Genomic DNA, 27,992 nt, shown 5'->3' with positions numbered 1-27,992 from the left:
TAGGTGGCGGTAATGCACCGTGTGAGTGTGGTCTGCCAATAAAGAGAAAAATATATAATAAGAAGAAGAAGGAAAAAAAACTTTGGCTCACATCGACATTTTCAAAGCCTGACGCATTTTGGCCTCTTTACCGCAGATTGCCTCCTAGTGCGACGAGATTAGTTACGGAAACTAGCATTGCTAGGTAGCTATCCCCGTTTAGAAACTTCGACCTTATTTTCACCCATATTGTGACTGGATAGACCATAGTCTTATTTACGGTGAGTTTTAACATTGTCATGCCGTCCCTTTTTCAACCATGTTGTGCTAACACGTTAGCTTACATCACAATTAGCATCACAACTAGCCATGTTAGCAGTGTTGTGGTTCTGACTCACCAGCGACATTTGCGGATGTTTACAATGAACGTTAGCAGGCTAAACTGGTCATATCTGTTTTTATATTGTGCGACGGGTACGGTGTTAGTGTGATCTATAATTTCATTTCGTGCAATGTTTGACCATTAGAGTTGTGTTAATTTAGCGACTGTAGCTAACGTTACCCAACGACGTCTGCCAGGCAGGCCACCAGGTGAAAGCATATTCTTCTGTCGCCTAACTGGCTTTCAGTCAGTCGTTAGTTAGCAAACCAGCCGACTGGTAGACGCCATGTTAGCGATATCTGACATTAGTTAACTAAATTGTTATAAAGCTTTCGAAATGGACTTTTGATCTTGCCTCTGGAAAATATAGACGGGAGACTGGCAGGTGGTATGAATTGAACATGTATGGACGGTGGTTAGTTAACCTTACACCAGAACGAATTAACTAAGTTAAACCGCTTCTCTCAGTTCCAAATAGCAACTAGCTAAAGTTGATATCTCAGTTCCAAATAGCAACTAGCTAAAGTTGATATTTTGTTGTTGGCAAACGTGTCATAAATGCCATAGAAGACAGGTTAAACACCTGTTGCTGAGCCCAATCAGCTATCTCGTAGCCTGAAGCCTCTTTTGGAATGTGAATGTCATTAACACCCTGAAGTAAACAAGTTACTGCGTTCCCGCCAGAGTTATCAACTGCTTGTATGGCTACGAGAATACCTAAAATATATGGACTGTGACCCATGTTTTTTTTTCACCATGCCCAAAAATCATACATAGAAAGCTAGCTATATCGATCTACGTATTGGTAACTTAGAACATGTGTGATTACTGTAATTGCTCTCTAACTATCAAATATGTTTGTCAATTCTGTGTGTCTGGGGATGTAAACTTAAGTTGTTCTATCTGTCATGCTGAGCAGACATATGCAGTCCTACTAGCAGGGGAAGATGTTCAACAAGTCGTTTGGTGCTCCCTTTGGGGGAGGGACTGGAGGATTTGGGACGTCATCCACATTTGGGCAACAAAGTAAGTAACAACAGTTGGTGCAGGGTGTACAGTTAGCTTTAATGTATGTCCTGGCAACTTGAGTACCCTTATGGTTTCACGCTTGTCTCATCAATGTCTTCGCCTTGGGATTCACTCTCCAGTCAAGTTAAATTGTTGTGGATTATAAGAGTGGTGGTGTTGACCCTGTGTTTGCAGACACTAGCTTTGGGGCGGCAACAGGTGGCTTCGGAGCCTCAGCGTTTGGGGCGACCAACAACACTGGAGGACTCTTTGGGGCAACGCAGAATAAACCAGGTTTGCCACATCTCCCTGAGCCTGACTTTAACACTTAATCCCTCAGTACCCACCTAGGCCTGGCGAATATCATTTCTGCTTAACATCCTGTAGTACAGGAGCCATAGCTGCTTTCCTTTTAGACTTTGTTTCATTACAATCTCAGCTTAGGCCCAATAGCAGTGTGGTTTCTGTCACAACATTCTTGGTTTAGGAGCAGGCCGTAGTTCTCCATTGCAGTGGTTTAGGGGTTAACATGGCTGACATCTGAGTGTTTAGGGTGACCATGTTCTTCATTTGAATGAAAAGCCACCGAAGAAAGGTGTCTGTGGTATAAGGTATTTTATAAACTGGGGGGTTGGAGCCCTGAATGCTGATGGGCTGAAAGCTGTGGTATACCACGGGTATGACAAAACATTTCTAATTGCGTTTATAATAGCAATAAGGCACCTTAGGGGGTTTGTGGTATATGGCCAATAAACCACTGCTAAGGGCGTTCCTAAGAACAGCCCTGAGTTGTCGTATATTTACCATATACCGCACCCCCTCGTGCATTATTGTATAACTTGCATAACCACAACGAAGTTAGATTCTGTTACATTTCCCACTGGTGTATTAATAAAAGGTTTTATATGTTTTGATGTGATGGCACTGATAAAGTACGATGTTGGGCATGTTTAAAACTAACTTTTGTACTGTGCCGTCTACCTGAACCGTGAACCTGCATGATCACACTGCCACTCACAGTAGACCGAGAGCTGACTATGTGCTCTATACATTTTTCTATTATTCAATATACGATGGTGAATGTTATCTGTGCCCGCCGTGATGCTGCTACTGACATGTGGTGGTTGAATATATATGTCTGTCTGTGTGTGTCTCTGTCTGTGTGTGTGTGTGTGTCTAACCCCACCCTGTAATGCTCTACTCTCTCAAAAGTGGTGACAGCCAATCCTCAGCAAATCCACACTGGTGCAGGTAGAGGAGGTAAGCATTGGCTGCCGCACGCACACACACAACCCGCTCTTAAACAGGCGGCTGTGCACACGAAAAGGCTGGACACTCACAGTCGGTGTTATACTCTTGAAAAGGGTCTTCCGTGCATACAAAGTATATGCAATATGTAGTGTTTGGCGCAAAGCCACAGTCTGTATTCTTCTCTTAAAGGGAGTGATCATGTAGACAGGTGGCACTGTGTATGGCCCTATTGTCATACAGTTGAAGTCGTAAGTTTACATACACCGTAGCCAAATACATTTAAACTCAGTTTTTCACAATTCTTGATATTTAATCCGCGTAAAAATTCCCTCTCTTAGGTCAGTTAGGATCACCACTTTATTTTAAGAATGTAAAATGTCAGAATAATAGTTGAGAGAATGATTTATTTCAGCTTTTATTTATTTCATCACATTCCAATGGGTCAGAAGTTTACATACACTCAATTAGTATTTGGTAACATTGCCTTTAAATTGTTTAACTTGGGTCAAATGTTTCGGGTAGCCTTCCACAAGCTTCTCACAATAAGTTGGGTGAATTTTGGCCCATTCCTCCTGACAGAGCTGGTGTAACTGAGTCAGGTTTGTAGGCCTCCTTGCTCGCACACTTTTTCAGTTCTGCCCAAAAATGTTCTATAGGATGAGGTCAGGGCTTTGTGATGGCCTCTTCAATACCTTGACTTTGTTGTCCTTAAGCCATTTTGCCACAACTTTGGAAGTATGCTCGGGGTTATTGTCGATTTGGAAGACCCATTTGCACCAAGCTTTAACTTCCTGACTGATGTCTTGATATGTTGCTTCAATATATCCACATATTTTTCCTCCTCATGATGACATCTATTTTGTCAAGTGCACCAGTCCCTCCTGCAGCAAAGCAACCCACAACATTATGCTGCCACCCCCGTGCTTCACAGTTGGGATGGTCTTCTTCAGCTTGCAAGCCTCTCTCTTTTTCCTCCAAACAAAACGATTGTCATTATGGCCAAACACTTCTATTTTTGTTTCATCAGACCAGAGGACATTTCTCCAAAAAGTACGGTCTTTGTCCCCATGTGCAGTTGCAAACCGTAGTCTGGCTTTTTTATGGAGGTTTTGGAGCAGTGGCTTCTTCCTTGCTGAGCGGCCTTTCAGGTTATGTCGATATAGGACTCGTTTTACTGTGGATATAGATACTTTTGTACCTGTTTCCTCCAGCATCGTCACAAGGTCCTTTGCTGCTGTTCTGGGATTGATTTGCACTTTTCGCACAAAAAACGTTAATCTCTAGGAGACAGAACACGTCTCCTTCCTAAGCGGTATGACGGCTGCGTGGTCCCATGGTGTTTATTCTTGCGTACTATTGTTAGTACAGATGAACGTTGTACCTTCAGGAGTTTGGAATTTACTCCCAAGGATGAACCAGACTTGTGGAGGTCTACATCTTTTTTTTCTGAGGTCTTGGCTGATTTCTTTTGATTTCCCCATGATGTCAAGCAAAGAGGCACTGAGTTTGAAGGTAGGCCTTGAAATGAATCCACAGGTACACCTCCAATTGACTGAAAGGATGTCAATTAGCCTATCAGAAGTTTCTAAAACCATGACATCCTTTTCTGGAATTTTCTGAGCTGTTTAAAGGCACAGTCAACTTAGTGTATGTAGACTTCTGACCCACTGGAATTTTGATACAGTGAAAAGTGAAATAAATAAGTGAAATAATCTGTCTGTAAACAATTGTTGGTAAAATGGACAAAGTAGATGTCCTAACCGACTTGCCAAAACTATAGTTTGTGAACAAGAAATTTGTGGAGTAGTTGAAAAACGAGTTTTCATGACTCCAACCTATGTGTTTGTAAACTTCTGACTTCAACTGTATGTGAGAGTGAAGTGGCCTGTTTGTGCTGAGTGAGAGGAAGAAAATGGAGCTGTGGAGAGCGGGATGAAGGGATGCATGTTTTGTGATGACGTCTCCTTGTGATGAATGAAATGATCGGGTCTTCTATAAAGTAGTTGAGCTGAACTGAAAGGCCTGTACTGGTTTTGATCATCAATGCACAACTACAATTCTAGAGGATCCTTGGTGAACATGAAACCAAACCATTGGCCCGGGGTCCTACAAGAATTTGAGTTGTGCACTCCCACAATAAGCCAAAGGGACCTATGTGTGAGCTAGTTTGGTGTGTGTGTCCCTCCCCAGGTGGCCTATTTGGTTCCAGTACCTTCAGCCAGCCTGTGACATCATCCACCAGTAGCGGCTTTGGCTTTGGCGCGCCCAGCGGCACCTCCACCAGCCTGTTCGGCAGCACCAGCACGGGCGGCGGCGGAGGACTCTTCTCCCAGCAGAGCAATGCCTTCGGCGCCGCCAAGCCAGCCTCTTTTGGCAGTCAGTCTTTTTTTTTAATTGTCTGGCATTGGTCTTTACAACCAGTTTACAATATAATTAGAATCAGTAGTACCAATAGGCGTTCCCATTCAAGTAAATGATCTGTGGCCGGTGGGTCAATGGTCATATTAGGTGTTCTATATGGAGTGTGAGCTTAGAGTTCTGTGCCTTTCTCATAGTTCCATGCGTGCAACAATGGCAAATAGAACTTGTTTTGGATTTTGATGATTTTTTGCTGGCACTCCGATGGCCACTCCAGAGCCTTCTATTTAGCCTACCAAATAGTAGTAAATAGAGGGCTCTGGTCTATTCTAGTAATTGTGATTCTCTGCTGGTGTATAATGAGATCAGGATGTGTAATACCTTTGTTTATTTTCTTTTAATGTATTTTTATAGCTAGGCTACTCATGATGTATTGCTTGTTTGTGTAATGCTTTTTAAGTGCTTTGAGATTATGAAAAGCGCTATAGAAATAAATTGTACCATTTCAGAAGGATTTTAGATCACTCATGAGGGGCATGTGTTTTCTTAGTCGGGTCACGTCGACATCATAGATGTCTGACTAGATCGTGATGATGTGTGTAATTTTTTTAGCGTTCGGTACGAGCACGGCCAGCAGTGGGGGGCTGTTTGGGGCAACCAACTCCAACCCTTTCGGAGGGGCGTCTACCTCCCTGTTCGGAGCATCAGGGTTTACCCAGCAGGCTGCCCAGCCAGGCACCACCGTCAAGTTCAACGTGAGTTTGGCCTGAGTTTGGTGGGTGGGGGGGGCACTGACAAGGTGCACAGACGCAGAATGTGTCCCCCATTCAGTGATGCTTGCTTTATGCAAATTGATGTGTGACAGCTGTGGGCAGCCAGCCGCATCCCCTAAACAACCATTAATTAGCCTCCTCTGCTGCTTCTCTCTGTCTGTTCTGTCTGCATCTCCATCAGTTTTAAAATGTTATTTCACCGTGATGCTGGGGTGTGCAGACAGTGATGGGGTTTGTGTTAATGGAGGAAAAACAGAACACAGTCAACCTTGTGCCTTTACGTAACTGAAATCCTCAAGTTTATAGCCCAAACCCCATTCTACTGCAACTGGGCGCGCGTGTTATATCATTTTATAAACCATGTCACGGGCCACAAGTTTTTGGTTTGATAACAAACAGCCTTGTTTAGTCATGGCTAGTTAGCTAACACCCTTGACTATGCACACATTTGGATGGCACAGGAAAAAAAGGGATGTATAGCCTTCTCAAAGAGATGCTTTAAAGGTAGGATGCATATGCCTAATCAATGTAATTGTAAGTTAAATCTGAATCAAATATTTTTTTCTGGTGTTCATAAAATTCTGGTTTCTGCTTAACTTATGGGAGGTGTGAGAGGGAGTAAGTTTGTGTGGGAGGGAGCTTGAGTTGGCTAAAGATGGTTCCTCTTAACTGCCACAATGACAATGCAGATCATTTATGCATTTACACTGAGTACAGGAAACATTAAGATCACCTGCTCTTTCCATGACAGACTGACCAGGTGAAAGCTATGATCCCTTATTAATGTCACTTGTTAAGTCCATTTCAATCAGTGTAGATGAAGGGAGGAGATGGGTTGAGGAAGGATTTTTAAGCTTGAGTCATGGATTGTGCAAGTCAAAAGATTTAACTGCCTTTGAACGGTGCACCTACTACTTCTGCCAAAAACTGCTACTCTGCTGGGGTTTTCCACGCTCAACCTTTCCCCGTGTGTATCAAGAATGGTCCACCACCCAAAGGACATCCATCCAACTTGACAGAACTGTGGGAAGCATTAGAGTTAACATGGGCCGGAATCCCTGTGGAATGCTTTTCACACCTTGTAGAGTCTGTCCCAATGAATTGAGGCTGTTCTGAGGGCAAAAGAGGGTGCAACTCAATATTTGGAAGATGTTTCTAATGTTTTGTACTCTGTGTGTATATTCATTACCGGGGCGGCAGGGTAGCCTAGTGGTTAGAGCGTTGGACTAGTCACCGAAAGTTTGCAAATTCAAAATCCCTGAGCTGACAAGGTACAATTCTGTCGTTCTGCTCCTGAGCAGGCAGTTAACCCACCGTTCCTAGGCCGTCATTGAAAATACAAATTTGTTCTTATCTGGCGTGCCTAGTTAAATAAAGGTAAAAAAAAAAAAATCTATAACATTCCTCCTGCACATGGTAGGCCTTTGGATATATTCAAATCAGGTATTTTCTGCAGTAGCCTTTTCTATTATGCAGTGAAAGGTGCAGTGTTTCCGCCTCTCAAAAATATCACGGTGTAAAGTTTTCAGTGTTTTTATGCATAGTTCTTGAAATGAAGATAATCTTTGAGAACTTACAATCACCAAAATGAAAACGGACAGTCTGGGAGAATCAAAAATTCCAAAAATGTCCTTTTTGTTTTGAGTCACTCACCTAGCATAAGCCATGGCAAAATGTGTAGCTTTGCAGGAAGTTGGCTTTAAAACAGCAACAGTCTGCGGCCAAGAGGAGGGCCTCTAAAGTTTGTGGTCGGAGACCGCTCCATTGGCCACAGCCACTACCACCCGGTATCGTGATACTTGGCCTGGTATCACATCGTTGGTATTATGACAACCTCATTCTGAAAGTAGGCTAAATGTTTTGCAGTTTACAGATTTTTCCAGTGTTTCTGTGCGAAAATGTGCCCTCACTAGTTTGCATCCCTGCGACCTAGGCTAGCCAACTACACCTGGGCCGAACTACTGTACTAGGACTCTTTGCCATGTGTCGTGTACCAAATGTTATTTCATATGGAATGTACTGTACTTAATGCTCTATGTCTGTGACTCTTTACTGTGATCCTAATTCCGAGGTCAGTTTTCTCTGCTATGTGTACAAGTAATCTGTTAAACCTGCTCTAATACAGTAGAGTTTGTATCCCTATGAATCTCCTCTGCTGTTGTCCAGCCTCCAACAGGAAGTGATACCATGGTGAAAGGGGGTGTGACGACAAGCATCAACACCAAGCACCAGTGCATCACGGCCATGAAGGAGTATGAGAACAAATCACTGGAGGTGGGTCATTGTTAGGCATTTACTTTCACCTGTCCTCTATCTTTCAGATCAGTGAAAATGGAAGGGAAAGAGATGAGGAGAGGGATCCACTTCAGAGTATTGAGATACAGCCAGGCCTCTCACCCCCTCTCTCCTTTGTGTTGTGTTGCCTCTGTGTAGGAGCTGAGGTTTGAGGACTACCAGGCAGGGAGGAAGGGACCCACTAACCCTATGGCTGCACCAACAGGGGGTCTCTTTGGGCCTGCAGCCGCAGCCACCCCCAGTACGGGGACTACAGGGCTGTTTGGCTCCTCAGCCACTAACACAGGCTTCTCCTTCGGCCAGGCCAAAACCTCCTTCGGAACTAGTAAGTCACACAGGCCCATAGACCGAGCCCTATAGAAAATATAAATACCATAACTTCTAGCGGAATGTTGTAACTCCCTCTCACCTCCTTCCCTCCGTCCTCAGGTGCGGGTGGGTTTGGTGCAGCCACAGGCAGTCTGTTTGGGCAGCAGCAGCCCCAGCAGGTCCAGCAGGCAGTCAGCCTGTTCAAGCCCTTCGGCCAGGCCACGACCACCCCCAACACAGGCTTCTCCTTCGGCAGCACCATGGGCCAGCCCCAACAAACCAGCACCATGGTGAGAGCCTACACACACATGTTAATACATGCCTAACATAGTACCATTCCAGTAGAGTAACTCTTTCTCCATCCCAGGGGGGTCTGTTTGGGGCCACGGCAGCGTCCCAGGCAGGGGGGTTGTTTGGAAACACTGCTCAGACCGCACCAGCTACGGGCTTTGGGACAGGCACCGGACTCTTTGGACAAACCAACACCGCTTTCGGCAACGTCGGCACACAGGTATTAATTGACTCAACTGCTCATGCCTTTACAAAGTTCCGTACAGTATGATGGATGTATATTAATATGGTGTCTGTCTGTGCTCCTATCCCTAGCAGGGCTTGTTTGGTAATAAAACGGCAGGGTTTGGTGTCACCACCACCAGCGCCCCGTCGTTTGGCACGGGCACCGGCCTCTTCGGCAACAAACCTGCCCTCTCTCTCGGAACAGCTACCAACACATCCAACTTTGGTGAGTTGATAATCTGCCCTTATTTGTATGCACCTGTGTGACGAAGGCTAGTACATGCTTATAAACCCTCTGTAGGGGCTGGGTGGTATACCGTGTTTTACGATGTACAGGTATGATGCATTGATCGGTTTGGGTTTTTAAATTCTTTAACGGTATTTAAATGATTTGTCAAATGTGATCGGCAACTCTGGCACGTGTAATGTCCATTCCTATAGTTTACTGTGTTTGCTACTTGTCGTCTTTCTCCTACTGCATGCCGTTTCCCACACCACGTTCTATGGACGATGAGTCAAAAGTATCACTTTTTGGACGACATGAGTCCCATTATGCCTGGTGCAACACTGCATTCCACAGTAAAAAAAAAAAAAAAAAAGCAACATTTTGAAGTTTTGGAATGGCTTAGTCAAAGTCCAGACCTAATCCCCACTGTGATGTTGTTAGGACTTTAAACGAGCAGTTCATGCTTGAAAACCCACAAATGTTGCTGATGTAAAGCAGTTGCGCATGGAAGGGTTGGCCAAAATTCCTCCAGTGATGTGAGAGACTGATCAACAACTACAGGAAGCATTTGATTGGAGTCATTGCAGTTAAAGGTGGCACAACAACCAGTTGAGTGTCAGGTGGCAATTACTTTTTCACACAGGGGTGATTTATAACTTCAATTATGAAATAAGTTTAATGTTATTTGTTCACTCAAGTTAAAAAAAAAAAATCTGATATTAGGACTTGGTTGAAGATCAGATAACATTCAGTATTTAAAATATGCATAAGTAGAGAATTAGAAAGGGGGCAAATACCTTTTCACAGCACTGGAGATGCAGAAAGATGTTGGTGACAAAGACTCTGCTTTCTACAAGTGTTCTATAATTTCACTTCCGTTATCGGGATGGGGATTTGAAATGTTTTAAAACTTGTCAGGGCTTGGGTCCTTTTTTCTCAATTTCCGCCTGACTGACGTGCCCAAAGTAAACTGCCTGTTGCTCAGGCCCTGAAGCCAGGATATGCATATAATTGGTACCATTGGAAAGGACACTGTTTGTATAAATGTTAGAATAATGTAGGAGACTGTAACACAATAGATAAGGTAGGAGAAAATACAAAGAAAACCAACTGGAATTATTTTTCTTTTGAGATCCCATGCTCTTACAATGGAAAGTATAGGGGCATAATGAATTCTAGCTCACAGGATGCAATTCCTATGGCTTCCACAGGAAGCATACCACCCTGCATACCACCCTGCATACCACTGCTGGTTTGCTTCTGAAGCTAAGCAGGGTTGGTCCTGGATGACCAGATGCTGCTGGAAGTGGTGTTGGAGGGCCAGTAGGAGGCACTTTTCCTCTGGTCTAAAAAAATATCCCAATACCCCAGGGCAGGGATTGGGGACACTGCCCTGTGTAGGGTGCCGTCTTTCAGATGGGACGTTAAACGGGTGTCCTGACTCTCTGAGGTCATTAAAGATCCCATGGCACTTATCGTAAGAGTAGGGGTGTTAACCCTGGTGTCCTGGCTAAATTCCCAATCTGGCCCTCAAACCATCACGGTCACCTAATAATCCCCAATTTACAATTGGCTCATTCATCCCCCCTCCTCTCCCCTGTAACTATTCCCCAGGTCGTTGCTGCAAATGAGAACGTGTTCTCAGTCAACTTACCTGGTAAAATAACGGATAAATAAAACAGGGTGTCAGCAGTCTATGTTCAAGGTTTCAGGCTTGTAACTTCCAAAACAAGTAAGAAATATGAGTTTTTGTAGAAGGACACACTTGTAAATTCGTGTTTGAGCGTGCGATGAAGACAAGACGCACCTGCTAATATCGGTTTCCTATTGAATGTACTTCTTTCCGGAATAAATATTTATAGTTTGATTACCTTTTTTAGGGTATCTGAGGAGTCAATAGAAACATATTTTGACTTGTTTTAACAAAGTTTAGCGGTGGACTTTCGGATTCCTTTATCTGCATGTTGATCAAGTGGATAACTCAAATCGATGGCGCCAACTAAATAGATTTTTTTGGGATATAAAGAAGGATTTTATCTAACCAAACAACATGTTATAGCTGGGACCCTTTTGGATGACAAATCAGAGGAAGATTTTCAAAAAAATAAGTGAATATTTAATAGTTTTTTGTGAATTTATGAAACCTGTGCCGGTGGAAAAATATTGATGTGGGGCGCCGTCCTCAAACAATCACATGGCATGCTTTTGCTGTAATTGCTACTGTAAATCGGACAGTGCAGTTGGATTAACAAGAATTTAACCTTTCAACCGATATAAGACACTTGTATGTACCTAAATGTTTAATATCCATAATTTTTACTATTATTTATTTGATTTTCGCCCCCTCCATTTTCATTGGAAGTTGACTCACTAGCAGGACGTCTAGCCCTAAGAAGTTAAGAATGAAAAGTGAATTGCTTTGCCACATTTTTTGCAATATTACTTTAGTTCCTTGTTACAAACAATTCATATTTTGGAATATTTTTAATCTGTACAGGCTTCATTTTCCCTCTGTCAATTAGGGTAGTATTGTAGAGTAACTACAATGTTCACCCATCCTCAGTTTTCTCCTATCACAGCCATTAGACTAGACTCTGTAACCGTTTTAAAGTCACCATTGGCCTCTGTGAAATCCCTGCTGGTTTCCTTCTCCGGCAACCGAGTTAGGAAGGACACATAGATCTTTGTTGTGACTGGGTGTAATTAATGAAGTGTAATTAATAACTTCACCATGGTCAAAGGGATATTCAATGTCTGCCTTTTTTATATGTATCCACCTACCAATAGGTGCCCTTTGCGAGGCATTGGAAAACCTCCCTGATCTTTGGTTGAATCTGTGTTTGATATTCACTAATCGACTGACGGACCTTACAATTATCTGTATGTGTGGGGTACATAGATGAGGTAGTCCTAAAGAAAATTACTTTAAACACTATTATTGCAGAAAATGAGTCCATGCAACTTATGTGACTTGTTAAGCAAATTAGTTTACTCAACTTATTTAGGCTTGCCATAACAAAGGGGTTGAGTACTTATTGACTTAAGACATTTCGGCTTTTCATTAAAAATAATAATAATAATTTGTATGAAACACAATTCCACTGACTTTATGGGCTTTTGTGTGTAGGCCAGTGCCAAACAAAATCTAAATGTAATCAATTTTAAATTCTGGCAGTAACAGAACAAAATGTGGAAAAGGCCAATGGGTGTGTATACTTTCTGAAGGCACTATCTATATGCCAACAATGACTAATTTATCATAACCATTACAGATAACAAATCCTAATGGCTAAATTTCCCCATTTCTTTTAATATAGTGTCAAAAAAAACAAGTGCATCTTAAAATATATTTAACCATAATATCAACTGGCTATATCGTGGAACACAATCTTCAAAAAGGCAGTAACTGCTTGTGGAAGCCTATGGCATTAGGGTTGGGTGATGTCAACCTTTTGACCTGTTGTGATCTTCCCATAACTTTTACACCCCCCCCCACAAATTATTTAAAAGGAATAAAATATATTTAATAATCGCGCTACGACAGTTTAGCTATAGCGCAAAATCAAATTCAACTGGAGCAATCATGACAACCATGAGGTAATGGCAAAAAAAAAAAAATCATTTCGGGTGGAGGAGCAGGACAGGTTTGTGTACGTGTCGGTTTCTATCTGTGTGGCAGGCACATGATGGAGCAGTGACTATCTTAGGAACAGGCTGTCTTTTATTATTTTTTATTTAACTTTAGCAAGTCAGTTAAGAACAAATTCTTATTTACAAACCCGGACAACACTTGGCCAATTGTGCACTGCACTATGGGATTCCCAATCACAGCCGGATGTGATGCAGCCTGGATTCGAACCAGGTACTGCAGTGATATGTAGTGTCTTAGACCACTGCGCCACTCGGGAGTCTTAACGTAGTGAGCTCGATTATAGGCCTACATCATGGGCTGGGTATACGCAGTCTTAATTCTTATTTTTTTACATTAAAAATGTTGACAATTAGCAGACGCTCTTATTCAGAGCGACTTACAGTAGTGAGTGCATACATTCTTCAGCATTGAATAATTGCTTTATTTGCTTCAAAATAAATAACAAATGTATTGTTTATGCCATATCTCAATAAGCTGTGATTATAGCTTATATAGCTTATACTTTCATTGTTATTTTTGAAGTTCAACCTCGCATGGAGTCTTTTACAGCTCTTTGGTCTTGGCCATAGTGGAGTTTGGAGTGTGACTGTTTGAGGTTGTGGACAGGTGTCGTTTATACTGATAACAAGTTCAAACAGGTGCCATTAATTAACAGGTAACGAGTGGAGGACAGCGGAGCCTCTTAAAGAAGAAGTTACAGGTCTGTGAGAGCCAGAAATCTTGCTTGTTTGTAGGTGACCAAATACTTATTTTCCACCATAAATCACATTGTAGGATTTTTAAAATCAATTTTTCTGGATTTTTTTTCTTCTCATTTTGTCTGTCATAGTTGAAGTGTACCTATGATGATAAATTACAGGCCTCATCTTTTTAAGTGGGAGAACTTGCACAATTGGTGGCTGACAATACTTTTTTAACCGCTACAAGATACAGTAGTTAAGGAGTGTACGTTATATAAAAACAATAGGTGTATGCTATAAGCCTAATGGCCATCCATGCAGCAGAGTGAATGCTATACAATATTTTCTGACTGGATATTTTACACTGCTTTGGTGGAATTATTATCTAGTCTCTCTGGCCTGCATTCCGCTCTTGTGAATTTCACTGTTTTATTTGACATATTTTCACTGTGGAACCTATGTTTAGGGGTGATAGAATTGGTTAGCTTAGGCTAAATGGCACTAGAAGTTCGCAAAGTAGCCTAAGCTGAAAAAAAGATGGGATGCAATTATTCCAAAACTAGCTCGTTGTTGGAACACACTTACAGTATTTCCCTACTTCAATCAACTATTTCATTTTGAATTTGTAATAAAACTAGCATCATTTGGCAAAGAATGTAGCTTGTGTATGTATCTTGTCAGTTATGTTTTTATAGGCATTTATTTCTGTAGCCCTAGCGGATGCTTGTGTGGAGCGATTGGAATGCAATTGAGTAAGCCTTAGAGGGGAAAGGGAATTTGAGGAGAAGGACTGTTACTTAGCTTTTCATTGTTTTACCCTGTAAATGCACATGTACAAATAAAAATGAATGTCTTCAATACATTTTTGTTATATATATTTTTTGGTACACAGGTTCACTGGCCTATTCGGGCAGCCACAAAGCACATTCCACCAAGTAATTTTACAATATGTATTTTTTTTATCTATGGTTAAAGATGATACTCGAACAGACATCAACTCAATTACTCATTCCCATCCCTATTAGTTTTTGTATCTTGTCTGCAAACTACTGCTTGTTTTGTCTTTTCTTAGCAAGTTCTGGCCAAAAATAAATTGTTAGCCACTAATTGCTAGTTTGTGAAATGTCAGAGCAAATGTAGCTTGCTAATACAGCCTGGTACCGGTACTGGTGTAGGCATAAATGAGCATGTTTTTGCAATGGTATCTTTAAAATCTGATATAACATCTAATTAGGATCCCCTGGAAACACTGACCAACACTTTGGTTCCTACCCTGTTAATAATTCCTCCCTGGCTTATTCATTCGTTGCCATGTCAAACAACAATGTATTCAAGGTGCTGCCCACTATATTCCAACTAGAATTCGATTAATCATTCGATTTTCCAACATTTCACCAATTTTACTAGGCCTAGATGTTTTGCACATCATGCTGCTCTGTGTGGAAATAACAAAAATGCAGAAATTCATGAACATGTTTGAAGTTGGATTGAACTTTATAAAACAACCAGACTGGAGAGAGCCATTGAAATCACCTTCTAATTACTACTCAAAGCATATTTAGAACTTTCATTGTTAAAAAATTTAAGACACCGTTATACAGTAACAACATGAAAAATATTGTGATATGATATTTTGGCCATATCGCCCAGCCCTACTTATATTGGCTATGTCAGTGACCATGTTCTTCTTCTCTCTGTGTTGTGTGAAGGTTTTGGACCCACTGCTGCTGGTGGAAGCCTTTTTGGGAACAAGACTGCAGCAGGAGGACTAGGGACTGGGCTGGGAGCCAGCTTTGGAGCAGGTATGAACAGAACAGATGACACTTCCAGAGCACAATAGGCCTGGCATACATTTGGTAGTGAAATATAATGTTAACTTCTCATGTATCATATGGAAGATAATAAATAAACCACCAATGCATCAAATATCCATCACGTAAAAAATAGCATAATCAAAGACCTGCCTTTTTGGATGTGACATAATGAAGACTCGGGTAAAACAGTCATTAGTCTGTGTGTTTCTCTGAGCATGTATGTTCTGTGTTTGTCAACAGTAGGCACTGGTCAGATGTCTCTGTTTGGGAATAACAAGACGCTGGGTTCCACTCTGGGAACAATGGGAGGTTTTGGAGTGCAGGGATTCAGCACAGGAAACAGCACTCTGGGATTCGGAGCGCCACAACAGCCCGTTGGTAAATACCACTTCTGTCTATCACCACCTCTCTATCCAGTCTGAAGCTGAATGTGAAAGCAAATCCCCCAATAATTTATTGCCACCACACCCCAAATCTAATAACACAACCTTAAAATCTGTTAATTTAGATTTTCTCTGGATAACATTACACAATGTGGTGTGAACTTCCCAATTCTTATGCCTGTTTCACTTGTCTCTCTACTCAGCGGTGACGGACCCTAACGCGGTGGCAGCCCAGCAGGCAGTGCTGCAGCAGCAGATCAATGCTCTGGCCTACTCCCCCTTCGGAGACTCCCCCCTCTTCAGAAACCCCCTCTCTGATCCCAAGAAGAAGGAGGAGCGTCTGAAGCCCACCAATCCGGTGGCCCAGAAGGCGTTGACCACACCAACACACTACAAACTGACACCGCGACCTGCGACACGTGTGCGGCCCAAAGCTCTGACATCATCGGGCTCCTCCAAGTCCCAGCTGTTTGATGGGTTGGATGACGACGAGCCTTCCCTCACCAACGGTGCCTTCATGCCCAGGTAGGTGTCTGTCTGTGGAAATTTGCTTCTAACTAGTTCACATGTTTCTGTTTCTACTGATTTACTGAATTCAGCTGTTTTCTGTTATGTTTTTCTAAGCGGATACTAGAACTTGGTTTTCAATAGCTTTTCACCTCTTGCATGAAACGTCTTGTATGAGCTGCGTCTATATGCTTCTGTCTGTCTGCTGACCGTGATGTTGGTGTATGGTACCTGATGTGTGTGTTAGTTGATCTGTGTATGTTGTCTGATCTGTGTTTCTCTGTGATGTTATAAACTAGGAAGAACATCAAGAAGCTGGTGCTGAAGAACCTGAATGGCAGCAGCCTGTACAGCAGCCCAATCAACAGAGACTCCGACGACCTGTCTTCTCCACCAGAGTACCCCCTCAACGGACTCGGGTCAGAGACACACACACACACACACACAGTTAACATTTCAAATATTTATCTGTGGAGTGTTGGTTGCTGACCATGTCTCTCCCCTACAGTGCCAGTGTGGACGAGGATGATGATGTGAGGGAGGTGGTGGAGGGAGGAGCCGAGAACGACCTGGAGATCAAGTTCTACGCCAAGCCCAACCTACAGGACACTATCTCAGAGCTCAATGCCCATAGGATGGGGGCTGGGGGCAGGAACGGGCTTGAGGTGAGCTGATCGTAAAAGGGAGTAGACAGACAGTGAATATGGTTGTCTCAAATGACACCTGATTCCCCATAAAGGGCACTTCTTTTTTGGGCCACGCTCCTCAGATAGTGCACTACTTTAGACATTTTTAGCAAGACTGTTCTGAACCTGCCGCCTCTGATTTCAGGTGAGCAGCGAGGACATATCGCTGGGAGATGACTCCATACAGGAGGAGCGAGTGGAGGGCCCCCCCCACCCTGCAGGTATCGTTCTGGGCCGTGTGGGCTACTACACCATCCCTGCCATAGACGAGCTGGCCAAAATGGTGGACGAAAACGGGGTGTGTGTGGTGGAAAACTTCACCGTGGGCAGAAAAGGTAAGCCTCTCTGGATTGGTCGGGTGGACACTGCTCTTTAAAAAATATTGGTTGGTAGCTCACTGCTCTGCTCTCTGATTGGCTCTCAGGTTACGGCTCTGTGTTCTTCCATGGTGAGGTGAACGTGACTGGGCTGAACCTGGATGAGATTGTCCACTTCAGACGTAAAGAGGTCATCGTCTACCTTGACGACAAGAACAAGCCCGCTGAGGGGGAGGGGCTCAACAGGTCAGTGATAGGATGGGACAGGGACTCTTTCTCCCCTTCACAGTGGGGACATTGTCGTTATCAGTTTCCTTGTAATGCAATCATCACAGATGTCATAAACTGATTTGACATATATTCTGATAGTGATCACAGCTGAGGCATAACTCAAGTTAATATTCTCCTTATTTCCTCTCCCTTTCTCTCATCCTTGACTGCATCTCTTTACTAACCCCATATTCTTCTTTCTCCCTCTCCCCTCTTTCTCCCTTACTCGTCCCCTCTCCCAGGCGAGCAGAGGTGACTCTGGATGGGGTGTGGCCTAATGATAAGACCACCTGTACTCAAATAAAGAGCCCTGAGCGTCTGTCTGAGATGAACTACGAGGGCCGCCTGGAGAATGCCTCACGCAAACAGGGCGCCCGCTTCCTCGAGTACCGCTCGGAGACGGGGTCCTGGGTGTTTGAGGTAAGCATGCCTCGACACACACAGCGTCTGTGTGAATCAATTTCTCCCTTCCATGTCTAACTCTTCTCTCCCTGTGTCTGTAGGTGGCCCATTTCTCTAAGTACGGCCTGCAGGACTCTGACGAGGATGAGGAAGTCCCTCTCAAATTGGACCCCAAGAAGCTGAAGACGGCAACAAGACTTCCACCAGGGCTGCTGCAGCTGCCTCCCTCCCAGCAGCAGGTGGCACCACAGGCTCAGGTAGACTGAGCAGCACAGTGCGCCCATCCACACTGACAGTCATACTCACTGCTTTCTACATCACCTGGATGGCCTTAGTCAATATACAACCTAAATATCCCAGATGATCTGAAAAGAAGCAGTGTTTCCTTTCCACTACCATTACTACCACATGCAGTGTGTTGGGTCCTCTGTCTATATCTCTGTTTCACCACTCCTATTATGGGTTGTAATTCAATAGGTTTCTATGAAAAAAGGTTTTACGTTTGGTAGCTTTGGTTGATGGGTGTCTCTGCACCCCAATAAGGCTCTTAAACATCAATCTGACATCACATGATGAGATGGGAAACATCCACATGTTCAATATATCAGTGGTGTGGGGAGGTCTGAGTTCTCCTCTCCGCCAAGGTTCACCGGTACCTGAGGTGCCGCAACTCACCAATCACAGACAGGAGGTGGGCAGGGTGGATTGCACAAGTCTGTCAGTCCTGGTTAGTGGTTAAGTTCTGCCCCTCACAACCGATTCAGAATGCACACCTTCATCTGTTTTCTAAATCTTAAATATCCTGAGCTTAACATCAGCCTGGATCACTAGCAAAGGCATTAAGTAATTAGTGGATTGAAAATAAGATGTTTTAAGGGCTAAGTGTTGAATGAGGTTTCTGGATAAAAATAAATCATACTGACTTAAGGAAATGTTTAACTCTGAAGTTTTTTATTTTTCTTAAATTAAATCTGTATTGTAATTTATTTATTTTTTTACCAACTGTTAGTCTCTTCTGCTAGGTGTTTAAAGTCAAAATGTACAAACTGATTCATACGGATTATGGTAACTTCAGAAAACATCACATTACCAAGGTTGTACCTCATTAAAATCCAGTATTAATGCAGAGATGTTAAACCTGAAAAATCTCTTCACAGATTCATAGTTGCTTATGTTTTATCTTTTTTGTCAAACAAGCTTTAAAAAATTTACCAAAGATGAGTGATGTGCGATAACCTGCAGTTCTTGGGCAACTCTGCCAGTCCTGCAGAATATATTCAGGATTAAGTCTTCTGTCTGGTTGAGGGTTTAAGAAACTACTACTCTTGAGGTATTATTGACTCAAGCTACGACTTATCTTATTATGTAAAACCTGCTCCTATAAACATCTGTGATATCTGATAATAAACTCATTAAAGATGACACATTCTGCTGGTCTGTCAGACTTGTGTATGTAGAGAAGAAAAGAATGCTTATTGAGAGTGATGTCCACCATATGTGGTCTTCTAGTCCACACACCTGTACCATCTGCTCTGACCAGTGGAGCTCACTGACCTGGAACCAACTGCTCTGAATACACATACTGACATTTTACATTAACTTACGTAATCTGATAACACTAAACTGATTTTGTCTGTGTGTCTCTCTTCTTGGTGTTTGGCGGCACTGTCCCTGCTGTGTTGTTTGTCGACCCGCTGTGTGTACAGTCCACAGCAGTGCTGGAGCTGCTGAATCGCATGTCGGAGGTGGACAGTGATATGGCCGACATTACCCAGGATGCCCCAGGGGAGAGCATGTTGCGGGAGGAGGAAGGGGAGAGTGGCATGGGGGAGAAGGGAAGTCGGCTGGGGAATGTGACCCCTTCGGAACACGACTCTGTCTCAGCGTCCAGTCAGATCGCCTCCTCGCTGGGGATCAACCCTCACACACTACAGGTAACATACTACTGTACACCCTCATGCGCCACTTGTTTAATGATGTGGGTGGGTGGTGTGTTTTCCCTCACTCGCTTAATGACGGTAGTGTGTGCTTCCCTTTTCTCAGATTATGAAGGCATCCCTTTTTGCTGAGGCCGATGATGGTGACATGTTCCAGGAGCAGGGAGGGATGACAAGTTCTCTAGATGTGGCCTCTCCTCGCATCCACCTGCCTGGCACGCAGGGCAGGCCCTCAAGTAAGTGTTACACACACAGCCCAAACACTGATTTTAAACCCTCACAAACAGTCACCATCCTTTACTTACAGACCCTAATAGGCCTAAAATGCTAATATAGCAGTCCTTCTGAATGAAGCTTTACAGTTGGATGAATTAAAGGTGGTTTTCTTGGATTGTGTTCATCGAGTTCTCCCCCTCCCCCCCTTGCTTTCTCTCTCTCCAGTCGGTGGTCTCCTGCAGACTCGTTTCAGCGGTGCCGGTCTCTTTCAGCACCCTGACGTGCCCTTCGGTGGGGGCCTTCCCGGCAGGCTGTCCATGTCTCGGGTGTCGCCGGCGGTGCCTGAGCCTTCGCGGGTCTCCCCCTGGCCCTCTTTTCTTTTGCTAGCCCCACCGGCCGAGGCCACTGTACGGACAGTAGGGGCTCGGCGCCTGGGGGGACCTGTGGACCCAGAGAACTCAGTCACACTGGGGAAGGTATTGATAGCTATACTTCTAATGTGTTACATTTCCTGGAACTTTCCCCAAATTCCCAGGTTTTTTTTAAACTCCTGGTTGGAAGATTAACAGAATTAAGAGGGACTAAGTAGGAAATCTGGACTCCTCCAACCAGGATTTCTGGAAAACCTGGGAATTTGGGGAAAGTTACTGGAATTTTTGCTAGAGACTTCATGATATAATTGTAATAGTTATGAGTTGAAATATCAGGTACAGTAGACTGATTTACACAAGGATACATTGATGTACATGGGGCAAAGCAATGCAACTTTACATCAAGGACATTGAGTTTTGCTGGATAATTTTAATGATTCCACTTTTTATTATGTGTGAATAGGGCTGTAAAGTATGGGTTGTTGTAATCAATCCATTCCCATCCATCCAGGGCCGTCTTCTGATGGATGCGGCTTTGTTCACGGGCCGGTCATTTCGGGTGGGCTGGGGTCCTGGCTGGACTCTGGTCCACTGTGGAGACGGGCTAAGTGGGGCCGGGGACAAGGAGCAGGACCACGGAGACACAGGAGCTGCAGGCTTTGGATTCCTGCCCAAACCTGCCAAGAGTAGACTGTAAGCAACACACACACCAGACCACTGTCATCAGACCACTTGACCAGCAGCATACCTCCCTGAACCCCACTGCTGGCTTGCCTCTGAAGCTAAGCAGGGTTGGTCCTGGTCGGTTCCTGACTGTGACCAGATGCTGGAAGAGGTTTTGGAGGATCAATGGGAGGCACTCTTTCCTCTGGTCTTAAAAAAAATATCCCAATGCCCCAGGGCAGTGATAGGGGACATTGCCCTGTGTAGGGTGACGTCTTTCAGATGGGACGTTAAAACGGGTGTCCTGACTCTGGTCACTAAAGATCCCATGGCACTTATTGTAAGACTATTGTTAACCTGGGTGTCCTAGCTAAATTCCCAATCTGGCCCTCATACCATCAGTCACCTAATCATCCCCAGCTTACAATTTGTCTCTTCTCTCCCCTGTAACGATTACCCAGGTTGTTGCTGTAAATTAGAATTTGGTCTGTCAACTTTCTAGTAAAATAAGTGGAATAAATAGAAAATCTACACAGAAGTGTGGGAATGGGATCCAGACTTGTATGAAAGGACTGTTTTGACGTTTGTTTAAAGAGCTCAAAACTAAAGCCTAAACATTCCTCGTTCCTCTCCTCTATATCCATCTTTCTCCCCATCCTTCTGTGTTTCACTGTACAGACTGTCAGACAGTCCATTCAAGGTGGTGATTGAGCAGGTGGTTGGTCTGGAGCCGCGGAACAGTGAGGAGAGCCAAGCGGTGTACCAGCGGCCCCTGGAGATCAGCCTGAAGCACAGCAGCATCAGTACAGAGGGGGCCTGCCCCTTCATCCAACCCCAGAGCGGTGTGGCCGCCCTGCACGAGTACGCAGAGTGGATTACTGACCTCAACCAGGAGGCTGGGGCTGGAGATGGTAAGAGATGCAACACACACACAATGGTAGATGGTGCACATTCATTATTGGTCCAATTCCAAAACTTCCCTATTATTCTGACATCACCCCTGTATATTTCTGTTTTAATCCTCTCTCCCATGGCAATCTCGATGTGTTCAGATATAAAAATAAAAATATGCTTGCTAGTGCTATCCTCTTTATGTCCATCTCCCTGTAGCAGTCCTGGGTCACTGGGCTCAGGTGTGGACTCTGTGTGAGGCCCTGTGGGGCCGACGGTGTTCGGCAGGGCCTGGTACCAGTGGCTACCTGCAGCAGATGGAGAGGAGAAGGAGCTTCTCAGCCTGGCTGTCCCACAGTGCCACCCAGAGGATTGAGCAGGAAGTGGGCCTGAACCAGGGGGGAGGAAACGTGGAGGCCATCTTTAGCTACCTGACTGGACACCGGATCAGTGACGCCTGCAGGCTGGCTCAGAAGAGTGGTGAGGAGAGCGGGGATTGGAGGGGTGACAGAGGTGGGGGGATTGGAAATTGAGGATGTTGAGGAAGGGAGATCAGGAAGACGAGGGAATGGATAGAGCAGGGGAGGGGTAGGAAGCTAAACCCTGCTGCATACAAGTGGTGTCTTACGAAACCGTTGGGACAGGTTGTAGGATCTCATTAAGTTGTCTTAAACCTGTGTGTAGGGGACCACCGTCTCTCCCTGCTGCTGTCCCAGGCGGTGGGCTCTCAGTACGGCCGGGAGCTGCTGACACTGCAGCTTGGAGACTGGAACAGGATGCAGACAGACTCTTTCCTGCTGGAGGAGAGGCTACGGATCTTTGCACTTCTCGCTGGGAAACCTGTAAGTAACTGTGTGTGTCCAGCTCTTGCCGTTCGTTGTGTTCAGACCGCCATTAACTGGATTGTCGTGTGTGTAGGTTTTGCAATCCACATAATTTGTTGGAAAATACATGAATTATGTTTTCTGAGCTGTATGTACTGGTCTCTCTAGGTGTGGCAGTCTACAGACGGTGTGGTGAATGTGTGTTCAGAACTGGACTGGAAGCGTTGTATGGCGGTCCACCTGTGGTACATGCTGCCTCCCACCGCCTCCATTGCTGAAGCCCTGGTGAAGTACGAGGCTGCCTTCCAGGGCTCTGCTGAGGGTCAGAAGTATGCCTGCGCCCCCCTTCCCCCCTACCTCGACCAATCAGACCAGCCGGACATGGAGGAGGAAGAGTCTAAACGGCCGCTTTACGATATCTGCTTCCACCTGCTCAAACTCTACAGCAACAGGTACTACACTACCCACAACACACTGTGCCTACATACACTTCTCACAATGCACTGTATATGTTTCTCAAAATAAATGATTTTGCTTTACTAAGGGGTGGAGTGGGGCTGTAGGTTTCTCTGACTATAACTAATCCTACATTATCGTTATCAAGCAGATTTAACAGAATAACAGTAAACTACCTCTAGAGTCAGATTTAAGTGATGGCTCTCTCTCCCTCCCAGGCACTACAGCCTGCAGCAGTTGTTGGACCCCCTGGCGGTGACGTGGGATCGTCTTGACTACCGTCTGAGCTGGCATCTGTGGTCGGTCCTGCAGGCGCTGCACTACACACACCTCAGCCCGGCCCGACAGGGCCTCATACACACCAGCTATGCTGCCCAACTGGAGAGTGCTGGCCTCTGGGACATGGCCATCTACGTACTGCTGCACATACCTGACAACACGTACGTACACTACATGACCAAAAGTATGTGGACACCTGCTCGTCGAAACATTTCATTCTAAAGTCATGGCAATTAATATGGAGTTGGTCCCCCCTTTGTTGCTATAACAGCCTCCACTCTTCTGGGAAGACTTTCCACTAGATGTTGGGGACTTGCTTCCATTCAGCCACGAGCATTAGTGAGGTCGGGCACTGATGTTAGGCGATTAGGCCTTGCTCACAGTCTGCATTCCAATTCATCCCAAAGGTGTGCAATGAGGTTGAGGTCAGAGCTCTGTGCAGGCCAGTCAATTTCTTCCACACCGATCTCATTTCTGCATGGACCTCGCTTTGTGCATTTGGGCATTGTCATGCTGAAACAGGAAAGGGCCTTCCCCAAACAAAATCTGAAGCTATAGAATCTTCTTGAATATCTATTTTTTGCTGTAGCATTAAGCTTTCCCTTCACTGGAACTAAGAGGCCTAGCTCAAACCTTGAAAAACAGCCCCAGACAATTATTCCTCCTCCGCTAAACTTTACAGTTGGCGCTATGCATTGGGGCAGGTAGCGTTCTCCTGGCATATGCCAGACCCAGATTTGTCTGTCGGACTTCCAAATGGTGAAGCGTGATTTGTCACTCCAGAGAGCACATTTTCCACTGCTCCAGAGTCCAATGGTGGCGAGCTTTACACCACTCCAGCCGACCCTTGGCATTACTCATGGTAATCTTAGGCTTGTGTGAGGCTGATCGTCCATTTTATTTTTATTTTTACCTTTATTTAACCAGGTAAGCTAGTTAAGAACAAGTTCCCATGGAAACCCATTTCATAAAGCTCCCGACTAACAGTTCTTGTGCTGACTTTGCTTCCAGAGGCAGTTTGGGAACTCTGTAGTGAGTGTTGCAACCAGGGACGGATGATTTTTATGCGCTTCAGCGGTCCTGTTTTGAGGTTGTTTGGCCTACCACTTCGCAGCTGTGCTGTTGTTGCTCCTAGATGTTTCCACTTCACAATAACAGCTTAGTTGACCAGTGTAGAAATTTGACAAACTGACTTGTTGGAAAGGTGGCAATCCTATGACGGTCCCACGTTGAACATCAGAGTTCTTCAGTAAGGCCATTCTACTACCAATGTTTCTCTGTGGAGAACGCATGGCTGTGTGCTCAATTCTATACACCTGTCAGCAACGGGTGTGGCTGAAATAGCTGAAGCCACTAATTTGAAGGGGTGTCCTCATACATTTGTGTGTGTATATATGTGTGTGTGTGTATATATATATATATATATATATATATAAACTCATAGGGACATGTGGTTTGCTTATACCTAGTTAGTTGTACAACTGAAATGTGTCTTCTGCATTTAACCCAACCACTCTGAATCAGAGGTGCTGGGGGCTGCCTTAATCGACATCCACATCTTCGGTGCCCAGGGAACAGTGGGTTAACTGCCTTGCTCGGGGGCAGAATGACACATTTTTACCTTGTCAGCTCAGGGGTTTGATCAAGCAACCTTTCGGGTTGTTGGCCAAATAATCCTACCCGCCAGGCTACCTGACGCCTAGTCATGAGGAAGGTTAAGTTGATGAGTGAGAGGAGAGTTTGAGGGTCAGTGCTCTCAGCAGATTACCTGGATGGGCTGACAAGGATTCATCATAATCTCACAAGTGCTACTGTGACCAGCTGGGTTCAAAGTTCAAACCCGACTAGTCTGCGCAATGTGTTAGCCCTCTGTGCTCGGTGAGCTAAAGGAAGTAATCATGTCTCAGGAAAGCTTACACATTACGTGAGCAAGCACTGTTGGAACTTAAAACATGTTTGCTTGTTAACTTCATACGACTTTACATGTCTTTGTCCTCTGTCCAGGCTGCGTGAGCGGGCGGTGAGGGAGATGCTGCAGCTGCACTGCCCCCTGCTGGAGACTGAGGAGTCTGCCAAGAAAGAGCACTTTCTCACAGAGAGACTACTGATCCCAGAACAGTGGCTCCACCAGGCCAAAGCTACCAGAGCCAGAAGAGACACAGACAGACACAGAGAGGCCCTTCACCTGTACAGAGCAGGACACTGGAACCTCTGCCACAGTCTGGTCATGCAGCACCTTGCCTCAGGTGTGCATGTGAGCACGCACGCGCACGCACACACACCCAGACAACCTCTAACCCTGTTTCCCTGTCTCTGTGCGATTGCCCTTGTAGATTGCATCATTAATGATAATCATGAGTACCTCTTGAAGTTCCTGGAGGGGCTTGCAGTTCCTGAGTGCAGTGCTGTGATCCAGGACTGGGACACGGCGGGCAGAGTCTACCTGGACTACATCAGAGTCGTACAGACCCTACACGCCATACAACAGGTACGTGTGTCTGTCTGGACTACACTATAACAGATATGCATACCATACTTTGAGTTTGGGGGATTTTGCCTGCGCGCTAAAGATTTCTAACCCCAAAATTGGAATTTGTCAGTTATGCTCTCCTAAATCAGTTGAGCTAGCTGTAGCCATGTGCCGTCGTGATTCCCAAAAGACGCAGGAAAAAAGTCGTCACCACAATATCCCAGCTCAATTAACCTAAAATTCACCTTGAAATGTGCAAAATAATCAGCACGTCCAGACATTTGAAAGCTAGTCCCACAGCGCATCAGCTAGCGCCACTTGTCTGTCGTCTTCATTATGTTCACTCAATTACTGTTAATTATGTTAGCCAATTATTTATGCTGCTAATCTCCTGATTATTTGTCTCTGTCGTATACAGATGGACAATAGTGGCTATGAGCTGGAGCACTCGCACATTTAGGTGTCTTTGGGCATGTTAATGGGAGGGTGTTTCTACTGTGTACTCAGATTAACATGGCTGTTTATCAGCTGGAATGGTATATTAATGAGTCTCTCTCTCTCTCTCTCTCTCTGTTTGTGTGTTCAGATGGACAGTACTGGTTATGAGCTGGAGTGTCTATACACTGAGGTGAGGTCACTCTGCAGCAGGATAGAGCTCCTCCCTTGCTCCACCGCCAAGGACCACCTCGCCCAATCAGGTGAGGAAATCGAGCTGTCTGCTTTAGAAATAGGAACACACAACACTATCTAACCCTGTTCTCTCTCCTGTCTCCAGAGATGGCCAAGCGTGTGGCTAACATCCTGCGTGTGGTGTTGAGTCTGCAGCAGGGTGGTGAGGGTGGCGAGATCCCCTTGTCCCAGCTTGCGTCCAACATCGGCCGTCTGCCCATGCCCGAGGACTATGCTCTCGAGGAGCTCCGCAGTCTCACCCAATCATATCTGAGACAGCTCATTGTCAGCTAATGATCTGCCCCCTGCCCAATAGCAACTGAGGTAGTTTCTTGGAAGCCAATGAGAACAGTGGGGGTAGGGGACTATCTGGGACAGTTTAGTAGAACTACTGGGGTTTGGTATGAATGCAGCGATGGACTTGATGTGTGCTCCTTTGGGACTTTGGTTTCTCCTGAAGAAAATGGCACAAGATTATTGGATGAAGCATTCCTCAGTGTGTGGAAATGAATGACTTGCAAGTTTTTGTATAGCTCTGTTGTACTTAGTTTGTGTAAGATGTGTTTAAAAATTGAACTGCTGAACCCTCCTAATACTCACCTTTCCCAGCGTTTGACCCTGTTTAAAGGGACAATCTCATTGGCTGGTGTGTGTACAGCCAGTATAAATGCTTTCTGCAAACTGTTTGACTTGTTTTACATCAACGTGGAAACTTAAAGGTCATTATAGTAAGATTGGTTCGGGAGCTGTCAGGGATGAACTGTCTATGTGTATACGTAGGGAAGATCTATAGCTGAAAATGGACAAGACTCATTGTAATATTGTACAAATAGCAGGCTTGAAATGAACAATTCTTGTTTTTGGATACCAAAAGACAGAGAAAATGTAAAATGAGAATGGATAAACTTATATTTTTGTAGTTTTTTGTTGTATATTGTCTGAAACCCAGAGTATGTGTGTAGTTTATTGGAATGGAATCTAACTAGCACTTCATCACATATGTTTCAGATTTCTATTTTATGGGGACTACCAGAGCTGGTTTTTGTAATCAGTGATCCAACAATAGTTTGTTTTTAATGAGCCAATCCATTTTCTCGGGTCTTTGCAAGGAGTTTGAAGGATATTTTAAATATTATTTACAAGTCCTTGGTGTTACCACCCTCCAATCTCATTCTTTGTTCCCCTTTCTCTCTAATTTTCTGTATGTAGATTTTTCAAGAGAAATGTACTTATTGATTGATGTGCTGCTGCCGCAGTATATTTTGGGTGGGAGACCGCTCCCCTCGTGCACAGTGCCTTTTACGAGGAAGGTCTCCGGACTTCTGTTGCTGCCGTTGCTTTGTGCACGATTGTGATGGTGATAACATTTTTATTAGTCTGAATAAAATGCATTCTATTTTCTCCTGAA

At 44.5% G+C, this 27,992-nt stretch overlaps 1 protein-coding gene across 10 annotated transcripts; it reads left to right on the top strand.

The window, feature by feature from the left end:
• The first annotated feature begins 67 nt into the window (after positions 1 to 67).
• LOC115135864 (nuclear pore complex protein Nup98-Nup96-like) lies at positions 68 to 27,992 on the top strand. Of its 10 annotated transcripts, none has more exons than XM_029671015.2 (33): positions 68 to 260; positions 1,281 to 1,387; positions 1,565 to 1,663; positions 2,582 to 2,629; positions 4,811 to 4,996; positions 5,591 to 5,733; positions 7,918 to 8,025; positions 8,185 to 8,371; positions 8,476 to 8,645; positions 8,723 to 8,866; positions 8,962 to 9,097; positions 15,139 to 15,231; positions 15,484 to 15,621; positions 15,830 to 16,151; positions 16,433 to 16,552; positions 16,642 to 16,798; positions 16,965 to 17,154; positions 17,244 to 17,382; positions 17,649 to 17,826; positions 17,910 to 18,065; positions 19,515 to 19,742; positions 19,852 to 19,981; positions 20,187 to 20,437; positions 20,844 to 21,025; positions 21,674 to 21,906; positions 22,109 to 22,366; positions 22,571 to 22,728; positions 22,879 to 23,162; positions 23,385 to 23,606; positions 25,450 to 25,691; positions 25,779 to 25,933; positions 26,502 to 26,613; positions 26,691 to 27,992. In XM_029671015.2, exons 2-33 carry the CDS (start codon positions 1,309 to 1,311, stop codon positions 26,876 to 26,878), a joined length of 5,436 nt encoding a protein of 1,811 aa, XP_029526875.2. In that variant the 5' UTR covers positions 68 to 260; positions 1,281 to 1,308; the 3' UTR covers positions 26,879 to 27,992. The 10 variants fall into 10 exon arrangements, with proteins under 10 accessions (XP_029526875.2, XP_029526878.2, XP_029526877.2 ...); XM_029671014.2 differs by having other exon boundaries at positions 69 to 260; positions 22,106 to 22,366; XM_029671018.2 differs by lacking the exon at positions 2,582 to 2,629 and having other exon boundaries at positions 8,965 to 9,097.

The sequence above is a fragment of the Oncorhynchus nerka genome, linkage group LG10 (genome assembly GCF_034236695.1).
Source record: "Oncorhynchus nerka isolate Pitt River linkage group LG10, Oner_Uvic_2.0, whole genome shotgun sequence".
In the NCBI taxonomy this organism is placed as follows: Eukaryota; Metazoa; Chordata; class Actinopteri; order Salmoniformes; family Salmonidae; genus Oncorhynchus; species Oncorhynchus nerka.
Note: the sequence above shows the minus strand (reverse complement) of the source record. Positions and strands in the feature narration are given on the sequence as shown.